The following is an 18,945-nucleotide window of genomic DNA, read 5'->3' as shown; positions in this document are numbered from 1 at the left end:
CAGAAGAAGAGAATAGAAATTTAGAGCAGTTGTGGAGGAAGCTCAAATTTTAGCTACATTTGAAACTTTCTTCTTCAGTCCTGCACTTAAACTTCTGGTCTAGGTTTCTGAAACTTTCCAAGAAGCACTTTTGTAAGTAACTGATGGGAATATGAAATGAAGAAGAAAGAGTGGAGGAGAATGTATAAGACATTGCAGGATGGAGTGGGGTTAGGTGCAAAGGTGGCTTCCTAGAAGGTTTCTAGTTTATAAGTATTCATGTTTGTTTATTTACAAAAATCCCAAATTTGAATTTTAAAATAATTAATCTAATCACTTTATTATTATAGTAGTATTTATTTTAAAACACTATATTACATTCATTAAATGATGATATTATGTTTATAAAATTTGGCTTAAGAATAGCAATGAGTAATAACATTTTTTTATTAATTATACGTGTGTGTGTGTATATGTATACATATAAATATAAAAAGTGGTAATTCTGAAACGGTTTAAAATGGTATGTCGAAATAGGTCAGTACCAAAATATTCCATTCCAGTAGACAAATTGAAATGGACACTAAAACGGTATTTATAATATTGCTTGTTATGCCCCTGAAAGATGGAAGAAAGGCACCAAAGGCCTTTTGATACTTTGATAGATGAAATACATATTAGTTGTGTCTTGGGTTACAAAGTATATGATGCATTTTTCATATATAACAATATATAATAGGGTCATAACACAACGTTTAAAAAAAAACATATATCCATATATAATTTTCCAAAATATGTTTGACTAAAAAACAACGTTTATACAATATGGTTATTTTCCAAAAATCTCATTAAAAGTTACTTACCTTACAACCTGCAAAAAACCTAATTCTCTAAGCTCTAAAATTTATTAGCTAAAACTTAAACAATATCAAGCAAACCTATCACAATAAGCATAAAGCTTGAAAATTATATCTAGCAACAAATTAGGAATTGTCAAATAAGCACTTAATTAGGCAAGCCTAGCACTTAACCTCATAAATAATGTATTCTATTTCCAAAGTTTCTTAACAATTTAATTTACAAGGCATAGACTCTAATTTATAAAATTAACCCATTCAATATCATTTCCAACATTATGACTAGCTTCCATAAAATTTATATAACATCATTAAGAGACCTGTGAAAGCAAAATCACAATATCCTTCAAAACAAACAATTTAGAACTTTAACTAACACCAAATAATCAATAAAAATTATATTTACCATTTATTTCACATTAAAAACCCAAAACCCCCAAATCTTCACCACTTAGATAGCCATCATGGTAAAAATACAAACCCACTCATCAAATAAATCCACCAAGACAAAACTCATACACATAAACACATATATATCACTTACAAAACTCATAAATCACATGGATATCATTATCAAAACTTAAATAAAAATATAACCTCAAGCAAAATATAAAACTCACCAAAAGGATTAGAAATTTTACCTCAAATAAAAGATGTGAATGTGTTTAGAGGTTTTTAAAGATTTTCCGGTGATCTTGCCAAAAAAATGATGGTGGAGATGGTGGGAAAGGGGGTATACCGGTGGGAGAGGATGAGAGAGTGAGATGAGTGTTTGTATTTGTGAGTATAAGAAAAAGAAAAAGAAAACAAAGTATAGAAGACGTTCCTCCAAAAAAGAAAAAGAAAAAAAGAAAAAGAAAAAAGAAATAGAAAGTATAGAAGATCCTTGTTGACCGGCCAAGAGATTCGGTGATGGTGTGGAAGAGTGGTGGGGCACGTGTGGTCCCAAAAATATCTGACCATTACCCTTTTTTTTTTTTTTCCCAAAAAGCTGGGGCGTAAGGACCTTACAGGTTATGCCACTGAAAGATGGAATACATGTTATGGCACCAAAGGGCTTTTGATACTTTGATAGATGTAATACATATTAGTTGTGTCTTGGGTTACAAAGAAACTTGTTACCCTTTGGGAGATGAAAACAAATCTGCTAGGCATCCAAACTGTCACAGCAAATTGAATTTATGAGCAAGAAATTTGCTTAATTATTCTTGGAAAGGCCACCATATATTTTATGTAAAACTAAATTAACCAAAGCTATCTTTTCAAAATGAATTTAATTGGTTATGAAGGAAAGAAAAGTGTATATTTCTTCCTTAATTAACTTTTTTCTTAGATACCAAACAGCCGACATCTGAACATGCTGTACGCGTTTAAATTAATTTAACCAATATATATATATATATATATATATATACTAGTCGCTAACCCGTGCGATGCACGGGAAAGCTATTGTGTATAAAGATATAAAATGTTCTTTTTCTCTTCCTCTTTGATTGTACATTAGAATTCCAATCTTATAGTTTCCTATCTTTGATATGAAACATTAAATTACGTAATTAAAAATAGAAATCAAACTTAAGTTTAAAATAAAATGAAGAATTAAATCTTTAACATCCTCAATTATCCATAAAATGTATGAAACACAAATTTAAAGAACTACTTAATCATTATTTCAAATAAATTGAAAAAAAAAAAAAAAACTTTAAAAAGTGTTTTTTGTATCTTCTTCCTTTGTTGCTTTGTAATAGTCACTAAATATGTCCTTTTGTTTTCCTTGAGCATAGATGTTGGTGTGAGTTGCACATTGCTTTGAACATCAACTTTTTGAAACTTTGTAGAATCATTACCTTGTTCACTTGATAAGTTGCTACTGCATTCATTTGAAGTATCACTGATGTAAGCCTGACAATAAAACAGGTTGATAAATGTATTACAACATAAACAAATTAAATATCTAATTTGTAATTTTGTTATATTAAAAAATACATGCTTTTGACATTTTATCAAGCTAAATTGCTTTGTCTGTATTTTCAAAAGATTCAAAAACTTTCTTGAGAGTGTAGAATTCCCATCCATACTTATGATTATAGTCATTTAGTTGTATTTGGAAAACAAATTCTATTCCATTCAGATTTTCTACTTGCACAGGAAGGACGACTTCTTCGGGCACCTAACAAAAGTAATATTTTTCAAATTGTACACTCAAGTAAAACTTGGACAAAGATGTTCTACTGAAAAAAAAAAATTGTTTATAGCAATAAACGGGAGTTCTACTGATCCATGTTTCCTACGGATGTCTCATAATGAGGTATGTACAAACTTTTTTTTTGATTGGAAGTAAACTTAATGATGAATGTTGACTATTTTGAAGTATAAAATGTTATACATAACGGTCGGAAGCAAAACTGATTTAGTGATTGTGAAAATTTTGCAGATATTTGACATATTCACCAATAACTTATAAATCATTCCTTGGAAGTTGACTGTATCAGCAGCATGTGTGCTCATTCCTTTGTTGCAACAATATTTAAAGAGAAGGCCAATAATATTTGATTGAAAAGTTCCATCTTTTTTCAATAATTTTGATAGAGATTCATAGACCCAATAGTGAAACCCTTTTTGGAAAACCTTCAAGAAGGTTTCGTGATGGCCAACTATCATATATTTTATACATAAGTAGGCTAGAAAAATTTAAAAAAAAAAACATTAGAGGAAAGTAGCAAACCTTGGTGGTGGCGTTGATAAAAGGCAAAGATTGAGGGGGCAGACTATAGCGCGATTGAGAGAGAATGAATTTCAAGCAATATATTTATTCAGCAATCTAGCCATAGGAATCCAATTTTCAGCCAACATTCAAGAAACGTTAATAGAAGAAACCATTATGTTCAAAACTCTAATCATTAAAAAATCAAACCTACTTATCAATATCCCTTAAACTTTCAAATTGATAACCTTAGAGACCATTATGATTCAATTAATCTCCTTTCTACTATATAAACTTATCTCACCATCAATACCAATCTCAATTTCTAACATATGAATCATAAAAAATTCAAACCCATAGCTCAATTTCCACTAAAAATATTCAAATTGATTAAAGCTTTTCTTTCATGAGACAACTGATGACAACCAAAACAACAATAAATGAAATTTTCCGGTAGTTAGAATCACCAACAACAAACAGGCAAAAAACTTTCAAAGTTTCAATTTCATACTCTTATTCAAAAGAATTATAAGAATTGCAGCAGCAACATAATTGCTTTGACTCTAATTATCTCTCTGCAATAGATTCTTCCACAATCTAAGAAGCTTTAATCTATATTTTATGCAAAGAAGTGACTCATTGCACAAACTGCTGGGGACCAGCAATTTTAGTTGACTGCCAATGCCATGTCAAACTAAAGTAGAATGGTCAATAATTGCAGAAATTTTGGTTCTAGAAAGCAATAAATTTCCTACAATTTTATTTTGATAAGTGAGTTAAACATGTGGAGCTAAAGTCAAAATGAAGATCTGTCCAGTTGTTTAGTCTCTAATAACTCATGATCTTTGAAAGAATTTATTTTTATTTTTTGGAGGAGGAGGGGTGCATTCTACATGGTATTCATGTTAAACAAAACATCAATCTATAAGAAAAATAATTTTAAGAATTGTTTACAGGAAAATAAAATTTATGCAAACAGCCTAAACATTTAGAAAATATAAAGATCAAACATTACAGCCCAACTTACTTGTCACCAATAAATTTTGCCTGAGTGAAGTAACCAAGAGAGAGCACCTCCATAAGATTATGTTGCTTATCAAGACCCTGTTGCCCAGCGAAATGCATAAGCCTGTGGCTGTCTAGAGTATTTCCCCTGTGTGCATTTAAGACATGTACTCTTGAATCGGAACCCCTGGATCAAAATGAAGCCAGGTGCATAACCCATGACTACTTGAAAAGCAATGACGTTTGTGGCTTCATTAGAATAATCATTATTGATCTCCATCAAATGAAATAGTATCTACACAGGGACAGAGCAGAAGCATTGCCACTCAAGTAAGCAATGCCTCCCCCATGTCGCCTAAGCTGTCAACAGAAAAACCTGTCTGTCTTAGCCTGATTGCATCCATCAAGTAATACAAACCAACATGCAAAACCTAGAAATATCCCTAAAAAATCACAAACTTGGTCATCCATAAAAAATAAAAACAAATCTGGGTATCCATAAACTTGGTCATCAAAAACACGAAATTTAAACTCTAATCAACCACTAATCTATCCAAACCTACTGTATCTGAAATTTCAACTAAAAATTTTCTCAAATTTGAATCACATACACAGACCAAAATTCAACAAAATCAATCAGAAAAATCAATTAGTACATACAATTCAAAAGAAACCAATATTATTTAATTTCAACAACCTATGTAAACAGATTAAATGGTTAGGACTGCCCATCGATTAATCGTAAAAATAAACTAATCAAGAAATTCAAAAACCTAAAACCAAAACCCTAAGTAGGAGTGGAAAATTTTAATTAAAACCCTAAGTGGGTTTGAAAGAAAACATAGGCGGATGCTAACAAATGTTTAATTTCAACAACCTATGTAAACATATTAAATGGTTAGGACTACCCATCGATTAATCATACAAATAAACTAATCAAGAAATTCAAAAACCTAAAACCAAAACCCTAAGTAGGAGTGGAAAATTTTAATTAAAACACTAAGTGGGTTTGAAAGAAAACAGAGGCGGATGCTAACAGATGTTTAATTTCAACAACCTATGTAAACAGATTAAATGGTTAGGACTGCCCATCGATTAATCATAAAAATAAACTAATCAAGAAATTCAAAAACCTAAAACCAAAACCCTAAGTAGGAGTGGAAAATTTTAAGAAGCAATTTGAATCTATATATCTACCAAAATTGAAAACCCAAAGAGTGAGAGAGAAAAACCTGAATTACCAGTGTTCCAAAGAGAGAGAGAAAACCTTCAAGCAAACCCATCCGTGCAAATGGGTGGAAGTGGAGAGTTGTCTCTTGGGTCAATCCGCCACAGATCTCAATGGTGTTGTGGAGCCTCTCTGCCGAGTGCATTGTGTAGTCGTTGTTCTCATGTTTGTGAAACAATGGAGAAGAAAGTCATTATCGGGTTTTTTGTGTTGAAGAGAAACAGAGGTTTTTTATGACAAAGAAGTGGAACGGGGAAGGAGAAGGGGAACGGGAGAAATAGAAAATCAGAATTTAGTTTTTTTTTTGGTATTATTGGGTTTTATGTATTATCGGGGTTTTTAAAAAAAAAAATTGGAATTTTTGTTTTTTTTTTTTAAAATAATGCTGACGTGGAAATTTGTGGGAGCTTCAAAAGCTTCGGTTATATATATATATATAGATAACATAACTAAGGAGTACTGTTGGCTTCTTTATCCATTTCGCGAATATGATACAGACTCTTGTATATACAACACTAATATGATAATGAAGACTCCAACCTTTCAAGCATTGTTACAATGTCAAATACTAGTTCTAAAATGTTGTGGAATGTAAGAATTTCATTGTTGTAAATAGAAAAACATATTATAAAACAGTCAGTTATCAAAGGAAATGGACGGTAGGGCCAATATGAAAATAAAATAAAACATGAGAGGTCAAAATAAAAATTTTGAAATGTAAAGGGTCAAAAGGAAAACAACCCAAACTTGAAGAGTCAAAGTGTGCTTTAATTTCACCTTCTCTCTCATTCTACTTCCTTGACTCGTTTGCATTGAGCTCTTCCTTCCTTTCACTCCACCAGCTCAGATTGCCTCCTTTCTCTAGCTTCTTTAAACCAACCGTAGCCTCCTAGCCTTCCTTATCTCAGATTCAGCATGAGTTTGTGTATAGTTGGGCTGCTATGGGTGAATACTAAGTGAAGAATCAGATCTACAATTATAATTATCAATTGAGTGAGGATGATTCATGCTATCGAAGAAATTGAACTGTTTTATGTCACCAATTTATTTATTTTCGCTTCCAACATGTACGATGGTTAGTACATTTCACCAAAAGCAGCGTGTCACGTTAGAATTTGGGAATCAGCCTCTCCAAACAAAATTGATGGTAAAGCTGCTTACTAATTATCTCTCTTAAGCACAGTAAAAGTAAAAATTTTGTGCACTAAATACAAATTTTTCTCCATACCTGACACTAATTCATTCTATAGAAGAAACTGAACTATTTTTCCAGTCCCTCATGGCTTGGAAAACAGCGGACCATTAGGTCTAGAATTCAAGATCCTTAAAGAAGTTTATCTCTGACCTGGGCATCAATCTGTAAAGTGTAGGCCCAAATACACCTCTTATTATCAAAACAAAGCTTAGTAATAATTTGGGTTATGAATCAGAATAAGTAATTTAAAAGGATTTTTTTTTTAATCGAAATACTTATTCGTACTTTGAAAATGGTGTAGTTATAATTGAAGGCTCAATGCCTTAGTGTACATTTTCCACCTCCATTAGATGTGCTTTCAATCTATCGGTCACACACAAGTGTAATCTATATAATAGTTTTTAATTTAATTTAAATTCATATTCAAAATAAAGAAAAATATTTCATAAATATTTTAGAAATAGAATAATAAAATAGTTAATATAAATAAAGCAAAAAAAAAAAAATCAATTGAATTTTATAATGGAAGCTAATTTTTGAAACTAATCCACTTTTTTAATCAAACTTATCATTAACTTAATTATAAACTTCAGTGAAAAAATTGCCACGCTGCAACACCATTTTAGTATACTCAGGATTTAATTTTAATAATTTATTACAAAAAAATGTAGTGACTATTTAGCATGTTTGAGCAATTGAGCAATTTGCATATTATAAATGAAATATTGGATGGGTTTTTCAGAATTGACAAAATTAAGAAAAGAACATTGATAACGTTAAACTTAGACATGAACATTTAATTATAGTCTTTCTTAAATATGCTAGTATGCATGTAAGGGCATTACAAATTAATTTTCCTTAAATTTTTTTTTTAAATAATTCAATAGTTGAGAAAAAGAATTTAAATCTTGAATGTCTTTATTGAAAACACCAAAAAGTGTCAAGTGAAATACAAAGTTCTTATTATTATTTTCATTTCAAAACCCTTAGTGTAGTGGTCACTCCACAAGTATAAATGTTTGTGGGGTGTGAGGGGCAAAGGTCGGGGTTCAAGTCTCCAAAAGTGAGCTTTACACACATATACACTTAGATTATATTAGAGTAGAAATTCTATTTTGTATTAAAAAAAAAAAATACAAAGTTCTTGACAATAAAGTATTTTTAGCATGGCTAGATTTGAATTTGAATATGGGTCAATACAATTATATAACACCACAAAAATTTACTAAATATATAGATTTATGGTTTTTGTCTTAGCACAATGAGAAAGTTTAGAGACAACAAATTCTCATGACATTTTCACAACAAGTTTCTTTTGAATTGTGAATTCAAATATTATTTTTTTCTTATTCTTTTATTTTGGTTTATGGCAAACTAGCTCATCAACTTGTTAACTTGTCAGTGAAAATGTGATAAGATTTTTTTTAGAGAAAGTAAAAGAATTCGATCACAAATGTGTAAAAGCTTAGCAAAAGAATGAAAGATATAAAAGTTGAAAAGTAGGGGTGTGCAGCCAACCCACCAACCTGCCAAAACCGACCCAACCCAACCCAACCCGCCGGGTTGGGTCAGTTTTTAGGGCTTGGTGGGTTGGGTTGGATTACAAATATTTTTTTTTTATAGTGAATCGGGTTGGGTTCAGGTCATAAAATTCCAAACCCACCAAACCTGACCCGACCCACCCATATATTTAAAATATTTTATATAATTAATAAAAATTTTAAAATAATCAGCTCTTCCTATCTTATATAAAAGCCAATTAGTTCAAACCTTAGTAAATTACTATTGTTGTTTAGTCATTAGTATTGTTTGCCTTTAAGGAGTTACATTGATACTAATCTTTGAGTTTTTTTAATAATAATAATAATAAAAAATTTGTCCAACCCATGGGTTCAACCCAACCCATGTGGGTTGGGCTAGGTTGGACTTATGTGATGGATTGGATTAGGTTGAATTTTTTTGACCTATCATGGTGAGTTGGGTCAAAAAATCTCCTTAATCCGACCTATGCACACCCCTATTGAAAAGATATAAATGGAAAGAGGAAAAAAATTTGTGTAGCCAAATCTACCACCTACCAGCCATTGCTCTTATCCCAAACACTCCAACGGGAATAATGAACTGAAAAAGCTTTTGGGCTGACGTGTATTCGAGTATTAGCCCATCAGAAAGTGGGTCACATCTTAAATCCACGATACGAATTATCCCATCCATTTTCTTTGACTAATATTGATAATATATATATATTTATATATTCCCCTTTATTAAGCTATTTCCTTCGGTTGAAATTTGAAAGTAACCTATAGTTGCAAATAGAATTTTCAATTTATTGGGCCAGAGTGGTAACATAGGTGATACTAAATTTGGTTGTCATGAACCAGCCCAGAACTTGTGATGGTTGTTTTTGATAAATTGATAGGTGGGGTTGGGAATGTTTGAATCCTAGACATTTTCTTTAAAAGAACTAGAATGTGACAATTGAGTTATAAGACTCTTAATATTGTAACAGTTCTTTGTTAGATTGCAAAATTCAATATATTATGTAATTTAAAGTAAGTTTACCTTTTTTTCTTCTTCTTCTCGTTTTTACTCCTTTTATCGTATGGTGGTATATAAATATATAAAATTATTAATATAGTTTACTTTAAATGACAATTAATTTTATATAAGTTCAAAAACACTACTTCGATTAAAATGTTCATTAAAAGTTTCTAGAACTTTAATTTAAGTTCATTATTCATTTCAAAATTTTATAATTACTAATTTGGTCTTAACAGTCAACAAAAGTATTATTTCTTTTTTTGAGAAAGGAACAAAAGTATTATTGGTCACATAATATGCTTTTATCATGTAAGTCCAATAATACTTTATATTTATATGGGACAACTACTGACATCACTTTTATTATACATCAATTACAATATCACCTCAAAGGTTGTGAAAAAAACTCATGGTACTCTGCATAAGCTTGAAGAGTTTCCCCCTTAAAAGTTGATTAGGCACCCCCAAACTAGACGTGTTTTTTGTTGGTGCACTGCAGTTCATGCAACAATGAGGCCCCCCTTAGCCCACACGAGCAATGACTCAATGACTACATAAATAGTGAAAGCTATGAGCTTATGCCCATGGATATTATGATCAAACTGAAGATGGTGAACAAATTGTATCATTTTTTTTCAAAGGTAAAAGGTTAACAGATTCAAATGATGAATGTCTCGAGTTTAATGCATTAACTAGTTACAGACCCGAGCAATGCACAGAAAAAATTGATATGAATATGTTTTATTGGATAATTATTGAATTAATATATTAGATTGTATATTTTTAAAAGTCAATATATGTTATTTGAAGTTATGTTTTATATTAGAAGTGTTTTTTTTTTTGGTGGTGTAACAACTAACAAATTAAATATATTTTGTAGTTGGGTATTATATATAGTGAGATATGTATGAAAATACAATGCAATAATTTTTTTATAAAATAAAAAATATTTACAATGTGAGAACTATTAGACCAAGTTCTAAATCTGTATACTTTGTTTATTACTATACAGATGTATGCGATTAAACGCTTATATGTAATTAGACCAAGACATTAATCAGTTTTTTGTGTAAACAAAGATTGAATCTCAGATCTCTTATACAACCATCATAAATTTTACTAGTTGAGCTAATTGGAACCCATGAAAACAATTAGGGTAAATTGTAAATTACACCCTTAAAGTTTGGGAGTGATTGAATTTTACACTCAGAAGTTTCAGAATTTGGATTTTACCCCCTAAAGTTTGGGATGTTTGGATTTTACACCTTGACGTTTCAAAACTTGGATTTTACCTCTTAAAGTTTAGGATTTTTTGGATTTTACACCTCTAAATTCTGAAACTTTAAAATCCAAATACCCCAAAACTTTAGGAAGTAAAATCCAAACTCTTTTAAAACGTAGGGGGTAAAATCTAAATTTTGAAACGTTGGGGTGTAAAATCCAAACATCACCAAACTTCAGGGGGTAAAATCCAAATTATGAAACTTTAGGATGTAAAATCCAATCACATGCAAATTTTAGGGGTGTAATTTGCAATTTATCCAAATAATTAAATTTGATAAAAGAGTACTGGCAATAATGTTTAAGACAACATCATATATTGTAATCCTCATCTACTTTGATAAAAGAATGGTAGTCCTACCAGAGAGAGACAAAGACAAAAACTCTTATAATCTTGAATATTGTTCAACCTGGTTTTAAAGGGTAATTTGCAATTTTGTAAAAATAATTGATTAGAGTAGATAAACAATCAAAGAGAACCAAAAAAAAAAAAAAAAAAAAAAAAATACAAAATTCAATTGCATCAACCAAAAGTAGAGTTCTAAAGAATACAAAATTTATCAATCTAAAGCATAGATGCAAGAAAAAAAAAATCAACCAAAAAATTGAGAGAGAGAGAGAGAGAGAGAGAGAGAGAGAGAGAGAGAGAGAAATAACCCTTTTTTTTTTGTGAGGGAAAACTATACAAAGAATGGAAGAGAGTGACAAGTTTATAGTAAAATGGTGTAAATAAGAAAAGACAAAATAAGGGAAGACGAAGGGAAAGATGAAGAATGATATCAAAGTAGAAGGAAGTGGGGAGATGAAAAGGTAAGGTGGGGAGAAAGTATAAATATTAAAAAAATGAGTAACTGTTAAAAAAAATTATAGAAAAATTAAAAGGAAATAGGATAATGACATGGACACTAATGACGTAGACATTGATATGGCTCAATTACAGAAATGTAGCAATTTGTGGAATTTCCTCAAAGAGCTTGAATTTATTTTACAATTTTTTTTCTTTTATTAATTTTTTCAGACTATTTTCTGTTTGGTACCCTTGAAAAAATTATGTAATAAATATTGAACTTGAAGTATGAATAGAAGCACTGAAGCAGGCAGGGCTTGGTATGGTAGCCATTCCTGGCTCGTGGCTCTTAACTAAGCCATTAAAGGTATTTCCGGAAATATATTAATGGGAGTGTGAATTTCTCCGAATATGAGTTTGAAATTTGAGGTAACGAAATAAAACTTGAAGCTCCTGCCATTGTTTCCTATGATTTTTTACTTTTTATTTTCTGAAGCACTATAGAAACTTATAGTTTTCTGTTATCTGAGTAATGATAACAGTCAGACGCTGAAAGATTATCCTCATACGATTCTTTCAAGAATTCAAATGATAAAGTGCGTATATGGCAAAACTGCTGAGAGAATATGCGGTGAGGAAAATAATTGTTTCACACTCGTACATGTACACTACTTCACAGTTCACACAATGTTCAAACAAAATCTCTACAATTTTTTTAAAATGTGCACACTTGACACATACTGCAAAAGAGTATATAATCAAGGTTCGTTCATATTTAGTACTGATTGATACGTTTGTGTGGCGTATATAAAAGTATCCATAATCTTATAAACTACACAACATAAACTTCCAATGAAGCATTGGTAATCCATATCTTAAACACTCGTGGTGGGCAAAATCCAACTATTCATTGACCTTTAGTTAGTTGCATTATTCCATAGAGAAAATCTATTGACACAATTTGTCTTACAAATTTTATGACAATTCTAGAGTGGTTAATAGTGAGTGATAAAGAAAAAAATTAAGGTCATTAAACAACTCTATTACATACATAAATAACCAAAGTCTATCTGAAAAAGAAAAATCAACAAAGTCATTGTTACTTTAACATACAATACATTAATGCTAGCCAGTCCAACGTACATCAAAACAAGAAAGAAAAACGGTAGGAGCGCACTACGTTACACACGCAACAGGGAAAAAAAAAGTTGAAAAGAGTACATATGAATAACCTTGGAAGACATCTATCCGGCTAATTAAATCAATCCCCTCTGCAGTTTCCTTCTGAAGGTCTTCATTAACCAATCGTGATTCCTTGCACTCACAACCTGCCCTATAGTCACTCCAACAACTAGTCCAAATCCATACCCAATCAAAACAATTTTCCAACCAAATTGAAATGGGGACCCCAAATCTTGACTCTCTTCAGGAGTTGAAGGTGAAGGTAGTGAAACCTCAAAGTTCTTACATTTCTTTGTCAATGGGCTACCACACAATCCTGGATTTCCTTCAAATGAATTGCTTGGAAAAGTGTTAAATTGTTTTCCTTGTGGTACAGGTCCCATGAGATGATTATTAGAAACATTGAAGGATTCCAGGAAAGTAAGTTGCGTTAGTTGTTGTGGGATTTCCCCGTAAAGCTTGTTTTGAGAAAGGTCTAGTGATTCCAAATTTACAAGGTTTTTTAAGCCTTGTGGGATTTGACCAGTGAGAATGTTATTGGAAAAATTGAGCAAACGAAGGCCTCTTAAATTTAAATTTCCAATGGATTCTGGAATATCTCCGTCAAATCTATTACTTGAGAAATCAAGAGCTGTGAACAATTCTTGAACCTTCGTGTAAATCGTGACCACTCCTTTGTTTATCATCATCATTGCAAAACTATACTCCTGATACCATTTGTAACCTTGAAAACTGAAGGATGAATTTATTTGAATATATGATAAGTGGTCTGCGCTATCAAATCTGGAAGAATAGGAATATTGAAAGAATTTTAATGGCAAACTTCCAGTAAAACTATTGTACGAGAGGTCAAAGATTTGCAAGCTGGGAAACTTATATTTTGTTTTATGAGTCCTTATTGGGCCATAGAATTTGTTGGACCGCAAAATGAGAATCTTTAAATTCGGAAGGTTTCCTAACCATAAGGGAAAAGTATCACTGAATTGGTTATTACTGAAATCAAGGGCCTTCAACATTATACACTTTGCCAAAGATCTTGGTAACCTCCCTTGAAACTTGTTTTGGCTAAAGTTAATCATCATTAATTTGCTTCCATTTGTCCAAGTTTGTGGGATGCTTCCTTCAAATGTGTTCCTCCGTAAATCCAATATAAGCAGAGAATCACCAAAGTTGTGCAAGCATTGAGGAAGTGAACCACTTAAGTTGTTAATTGACAAATCAAGGACCTGAAGAGAACCCATGTTACAAATCAACTCTGAAATTTTTCCAGTGAATGAATTGTTTGATACACGATATTGCAAGGTGGAGAAAGATGGAATTGGAAGTGATCCTTGGAGCTTGTTAGATGTGAGGTCTAAAATGGCTAGATGGGTCCAAGGAAGAAGAATTGGATGTTGACCGAGGCTTGTAAGAAAGTTGTATGAAAGGTCGATAACCTCTAAATTTTTTTTACTCACATTCCAAAACCATGCCGGTACTTGACCATGAATGTTGTTGGTGTCTAGGACTAGCCATGTTAGTTCATCTTGGTTTGCTAGGAAGTCTGGGAACTTGCTCAAGTTGCACCTACCAAATCCTAAACTTTCAAACTTTTGAAGTGTTGTATTGTCACTAGTTTCACCAATAATTAATGACACCCCACAATAAGATAGATGCAAGGAAGTTAATTTTTTGAGCTTAACAAACTTGTCGAACTCCACTTTGCCAATAAAATTGTTTGTGGAAAGATCAAGAAGTTCAAGATTCTCAAGGTTAAAGATTGGAATCTGACCTTCAAAGTGGTTGCCCGCAAGGTCCAAGAAAGATAATTTGGTGAGGTTCATAAGCCCAAAAGGGATCTGGCCACTAATAAAATTATAATATAGAAAAAGGTGAGTCAACTGGGTTAGGTTTGCAAGCTGAAAAGGGATTGGACCAGTCAATTCATTTTGTGCAAGGTGTACATAAGAAAGTTGGATGAGGTTTCCAATGGAAGATGGAATGTCGCCCTTGAAAGTGTTACAAGAAAGGTCTAGATAATTTAGATGCATGAGGCTACCAAGTGAAGATGGAATGAACCCAGAGAAGTTGCACTGATAAAGATCAATTTTATTCAAAGAGCTAAGGTTTCCTATTGAAGCAGGTAGCTTACCTGAGAAACTTGTGTGTGAGAAGATCATTTCCTCAAGGGGACTACTCCGTTGAAAGTCAGGCAGATAACCTGTGAGACCTTCATTGAATTGCACATCAAGAACTCGTAAATTTGGAAGCTTAAAGATGCCTACTGGAAATTCCCCATGCAATTTGCAGTTGCTGAGACGAAGGGACGTTAAAGAAGACAAATTTGCCAAGATATTAGACACAATGGAGATTATGTTCACCCCACTCAAATCAAGTTTTTCTAGAAGGGTTAAATTTCCAACTAGGCGACCTAGACTTGGCTTCTTGATTTCCAAATCATGGTTGAAAGAAAGATCGAGGGATGACATTTGGGACAATTGTGAAAATTCTAATGGGATTTGACTAGAAAAAGAAGAATTAGAGAGATTGAGATATGTTAGTTTGGATAGACTGGAAATTGTGGATGGAATTTGAGAGTAGTTAAAATGATTGTAAGCAAGATTAAGCCTTTGGAGATGAACAAGATTGAAAAGGCTACTGCTAGAGTTAATAGAACCATAGAGACAGCTGCTATGGAGGTCAAGACCAATGACATGGCCCATGAACTCATCACACTCTACCCCATCCCATGAGCAGCAGTCACTGTTGTTTCCTTCTAATGTCCAGGATGCAACCTTGGGATAAGCCGATGGATCAATGGAAGCAGTTTTGTTGATGACAAGGTTTTGCTTAAATTGCAGCAAGTAAGACCTTTCATGACCATGGCAAAGAGGCTGTACAAAGGAAAACGAGCGAGTGGCTATGAGATGAAATGTTGAGAGGAAAGAAAGCAAGTGCACAAATTTTAAACGATACAAAGAGGACGCCATACTTTTTTTAGTCTAAATTAACCACGGAGTTTTTGCTGTTATATAGGCAAGGAATGCAAAAGAAGGCCTTTTAGTTTGAATCTTCCCTTCTATTGGACTGATTGTTAGATATTTGTGTTGGGTGTGTGGCACCATTTGTGGGTTCCAGCCCACACAAGTTGATAGACTTGCTCATTGACGAGCTTGTCTCCCAAAGTAGATGGGAAATTTAAGCGTGTTGGACATGCTAATTTTGGCATGAAGAAAAAGAAAGGCCATTAAGCCATTTTGTGCAAGTGAGAACGGAAGAAAAAGAAAGACACACACGGACAGATAAAGCTAAGGACACATGCGTTGTGTAGAAGTATTGTTATTCAAAATGATATAAAAATTGCTATTTAAAAAGTTTATGAAAATATTTGTTAAAAGTATTCATAATACAAAAAATGTGTTTAGTACTAAGTTTAAATAACATATTTTAAAATATGAAAAAACATAATAATGTATTTGGTATGGGTATATATATTTTTTTATATAAAAAGTGGTAAAAAAAATACTATTTTATTTAAGGAAAGTGAAAAATAAAGGAAAAAAAAATAGAGAAGAAAAGGACAAGTGGTGGGCCAGTGAGAGAAAAAAAAAGGAAAAAAAAATTTTAGTTTTGTCAATTGGCCACTGATTTTTAACTTATTTACAAAAAGGTCATTCAGCAACTAAGAGCATTAGTATTGGTAGTGCTAAAAAGCTATATTGTTATTTTTAGCACCACTAAATATAAATTTATGGCTACATTGGTGGAGCCAAAGCTAAAAAATTTGGTTCCACAACTTGGCTGTGCACTGTAGCTCATAAAAAAAAAATATAAAATTGTGTGTTGTACTTTATATTAAATATTTTATTTTAATAATGTGTTCATACTGCTTTGTAGTGAATATATTATTTTATTGTAGTAGATATATTTTTCTATTGTGTTATTTATATTATTTTATTATGTTGAAAGCTAAAATAAAACCGCTTATATTGGGTATTTTGTAAAGTGGGGAGGTAAGATAGATAAAATAGTTTTTTGTGGAACCATATTGCTAAATTTATGGCTTCACCAATGTGGATGCTCTTACTTGAAAACTAAAAAGTAAAAACTAGTAAAAATTGGTATGGATGAGTTTTCAAAACACATGTTTTAAACACCATAAATTGATAACTGTGACTCAAACACTCTTAATAAAAAAATTAAAAAAAAAAAAAAAAAAAAACCTCCTGCCAAACACACTTTTCTTTTTAGAGCCCACAATTCAATATTTAAATACTGAAAACTATTGTTTGAACTTGCATACCAAACCGGCCTTGAAACTGTGAGAGAACCACAATGAGAGAGGTGTAGTCCAAAATTGAGAAAGATACTCAATAAAAGTGAGTGAGAGTGAAAAAGAAAAATTGGTGGAGTTCTCTTGGAGGCTTTTGGGTGCTATCGTGCTACAATCATAGAGAGTTAAAGTGTTCAAAGGAAAATCTTTGCTACTAGTTTTGTCATTTGTGGTGAGATTGTATTTATTCCTTGAGATTTATTTGTTGTATATACAATTCATTGTGGACTCAAGTTTGGCATAAACTTGAGGGTTGTATTCTTTATTTTCATAGTGGATATTTCTCAGAGTTGCCTGTGGTTTTTCCCTCTACACAGGATGGTTTTCCACATAAGATTTGGTGTCTTGTGTGGTTGTGTTTCTATTGATACTTGATGAAATTTTTATTTCCATAAATATTGTTATTGCTTGGAAGTCATTTTTTGAATTTACACATAGACATTGAGGGGATTTAGGATTTTTCCCCCAACAATTTGATATTTCATATTTCTCTAATGTATTATCTCCTCAACAAAGGTACCACGCATTATCTTTAAAAAACACAGAGAAACTTAATTACATTCTATTTGGATTGGCCATTAAAATTATGTGTCATGTTAACAGCTATTCTTTAGGCATTTGTTAATAGATTGTTTTAGAAAAATTTTAATACCACTTTCATGAAAAATATAAAAAATTATAAAAAAAAAAGTTAGTTACTTTTTTCTTTTTCATAAAAAGTTTATCATAATAGTTCCTAATAAATGGGTTTAAGACATTCGTGAAATTTTCTCTAAAATTATAAAGTAAATATCATAATTGTCCCTGAACTATCACAAAAGTTCATTTTTAATTCTTAAACTTTTAGGAGTTCTATTTTCATCTTTAAACTTGGCAAAACGTTCTAATTTTTGTCACTCTGTCTGTTTCTGTTAGTTTTTGCCTTACGTGACTTGACAAAAAGCTTATATGGTATCTGGCTTGAATTAAATTATTTTAATTTTTAAAAAATAGACATGTTGCAAATATTTATTGGTACGCATGGAAACCATTTTTTAATGGCCAAAATTACCCCTCACTCCCTCCATTTGTGAAACCCCCACACCCAACCCCCGCCCCCAACGACAGCCTAATCGGAAACCAAAATCGGCAAGTCCAAACCGGCAACCCCAACGGGTCAACATTAGCCTCCCTTCGCCAGTGTTGAGGAGATGAAAATCATGAAATAGGGTTTAGAACCCTGTCGTAAAGCTGCTCTTGAAATCGAAGTGTATTGACTTATAAGGTAAACTCAATCAATTCTTCAATAACAGAAAATCTGAATGGTCCCAACTATTCCAAACCCATATAAGCTATCTAGTGCGGCAATCACAAATGGTCCCAACTATTAACAAAATCATGACTCTCCTATGAGAAACGAAACATTCAATTCCAAATACAAAGGAAAGCGATAGTAAATTATGATAAAAAATATTATTAACAACCCAAAATTGTACCTTCCAAGAAAGTGACAACCCGAATATACTCATAAAAAAACTGCTAGCAACCCAGCAAATAGCACATAGAATAAATAGATTCTTTCTTTTAATAGTTTGCATAGATATAGTTTGGTTTAACCCATTATCTGGGATCTTAAACTGTTCGATTCCTGGTGGTTATTTGATTCAACTGAGAACCGAATTTGAAACAATAGGACAAAGTTTAAGATTAACCCTTTGAAAATTTTCAAATAAATCGAAACAAAGTTTTTATTTAAAAAAATAATAGAGAAACAAAGGATATATGAACCTATAAATAAAAAGAAGGAAATAAAATGGAGTGAATAAAACACTTCAAAGCGAACAAGAACCCAAGATCAAACCTGAGCTTCAAGCGGAGCAACCTTCAATTTCATA

At 31.9% G+C, this 18,945-nt stretch overlaps 1 protein-coding gene and 1 long non-coding RNA gene across 2 annotated transcripts; both read right to left on the bottom strand.

Annotated features, from left to right (window-relative positions):
- Positions 1 to 2,399: 2,399 nt before the first annotated feature.
- LOC126716002 (uncharacterized) lies at positions 2,400 to 6,118 on the bottom strand. The gene is made up of 4 exons (XR_007651992.1): positions 5,778 to 6,118; positions 4,568 to 4,905; positions 3,562 to 3,657; positions 2,400 to 2,738 (listed from the first exon to the last, which is right to left on the bottom strand). It is a non-coding gene; the product is annotated as an uncharacterized LOC126716002 (long non-coding RNA).
- A 6,715-nt stretch (positions 6,119 to 12,833) lies between these two features.
- LOC126705828 (receptor-like protein 7) lies at positions 12,834 to 15,728 on the bottom strand. Its single transcript, XM_050405048.1, has one exon. The coding sequence runs from the start codon at positions 15,726 to 15,728 to the stop codon at positions 12,834 to 12,836; it is 2,895 nt and encodes a 964-aa protein (XP_050261005.1).
- Between the last annotated feature and the right edge of the window lie 3,217 nt (positions 15,729 to 18,945).

The sequence above is a fragment of the Quercus robur genome, chromosome 2 (assembly GCF_932294415.1).
Source record: "Quercus robur chromosome 2, dhQueRobu3.1, whole genome shotgun sequence".
NCBI classification, from domain to species: Eukaryota; Viridiplantae; Streptophyta; class Magnoliopsida; order Fagales; family Fagaceae; genus Quercus; species Quercus robur.
The sequence above is the reverse complement of the archived record's forward strand: the minus strand, read 5'-3'. Positions and strand labels throughout refer to the sequence as shown.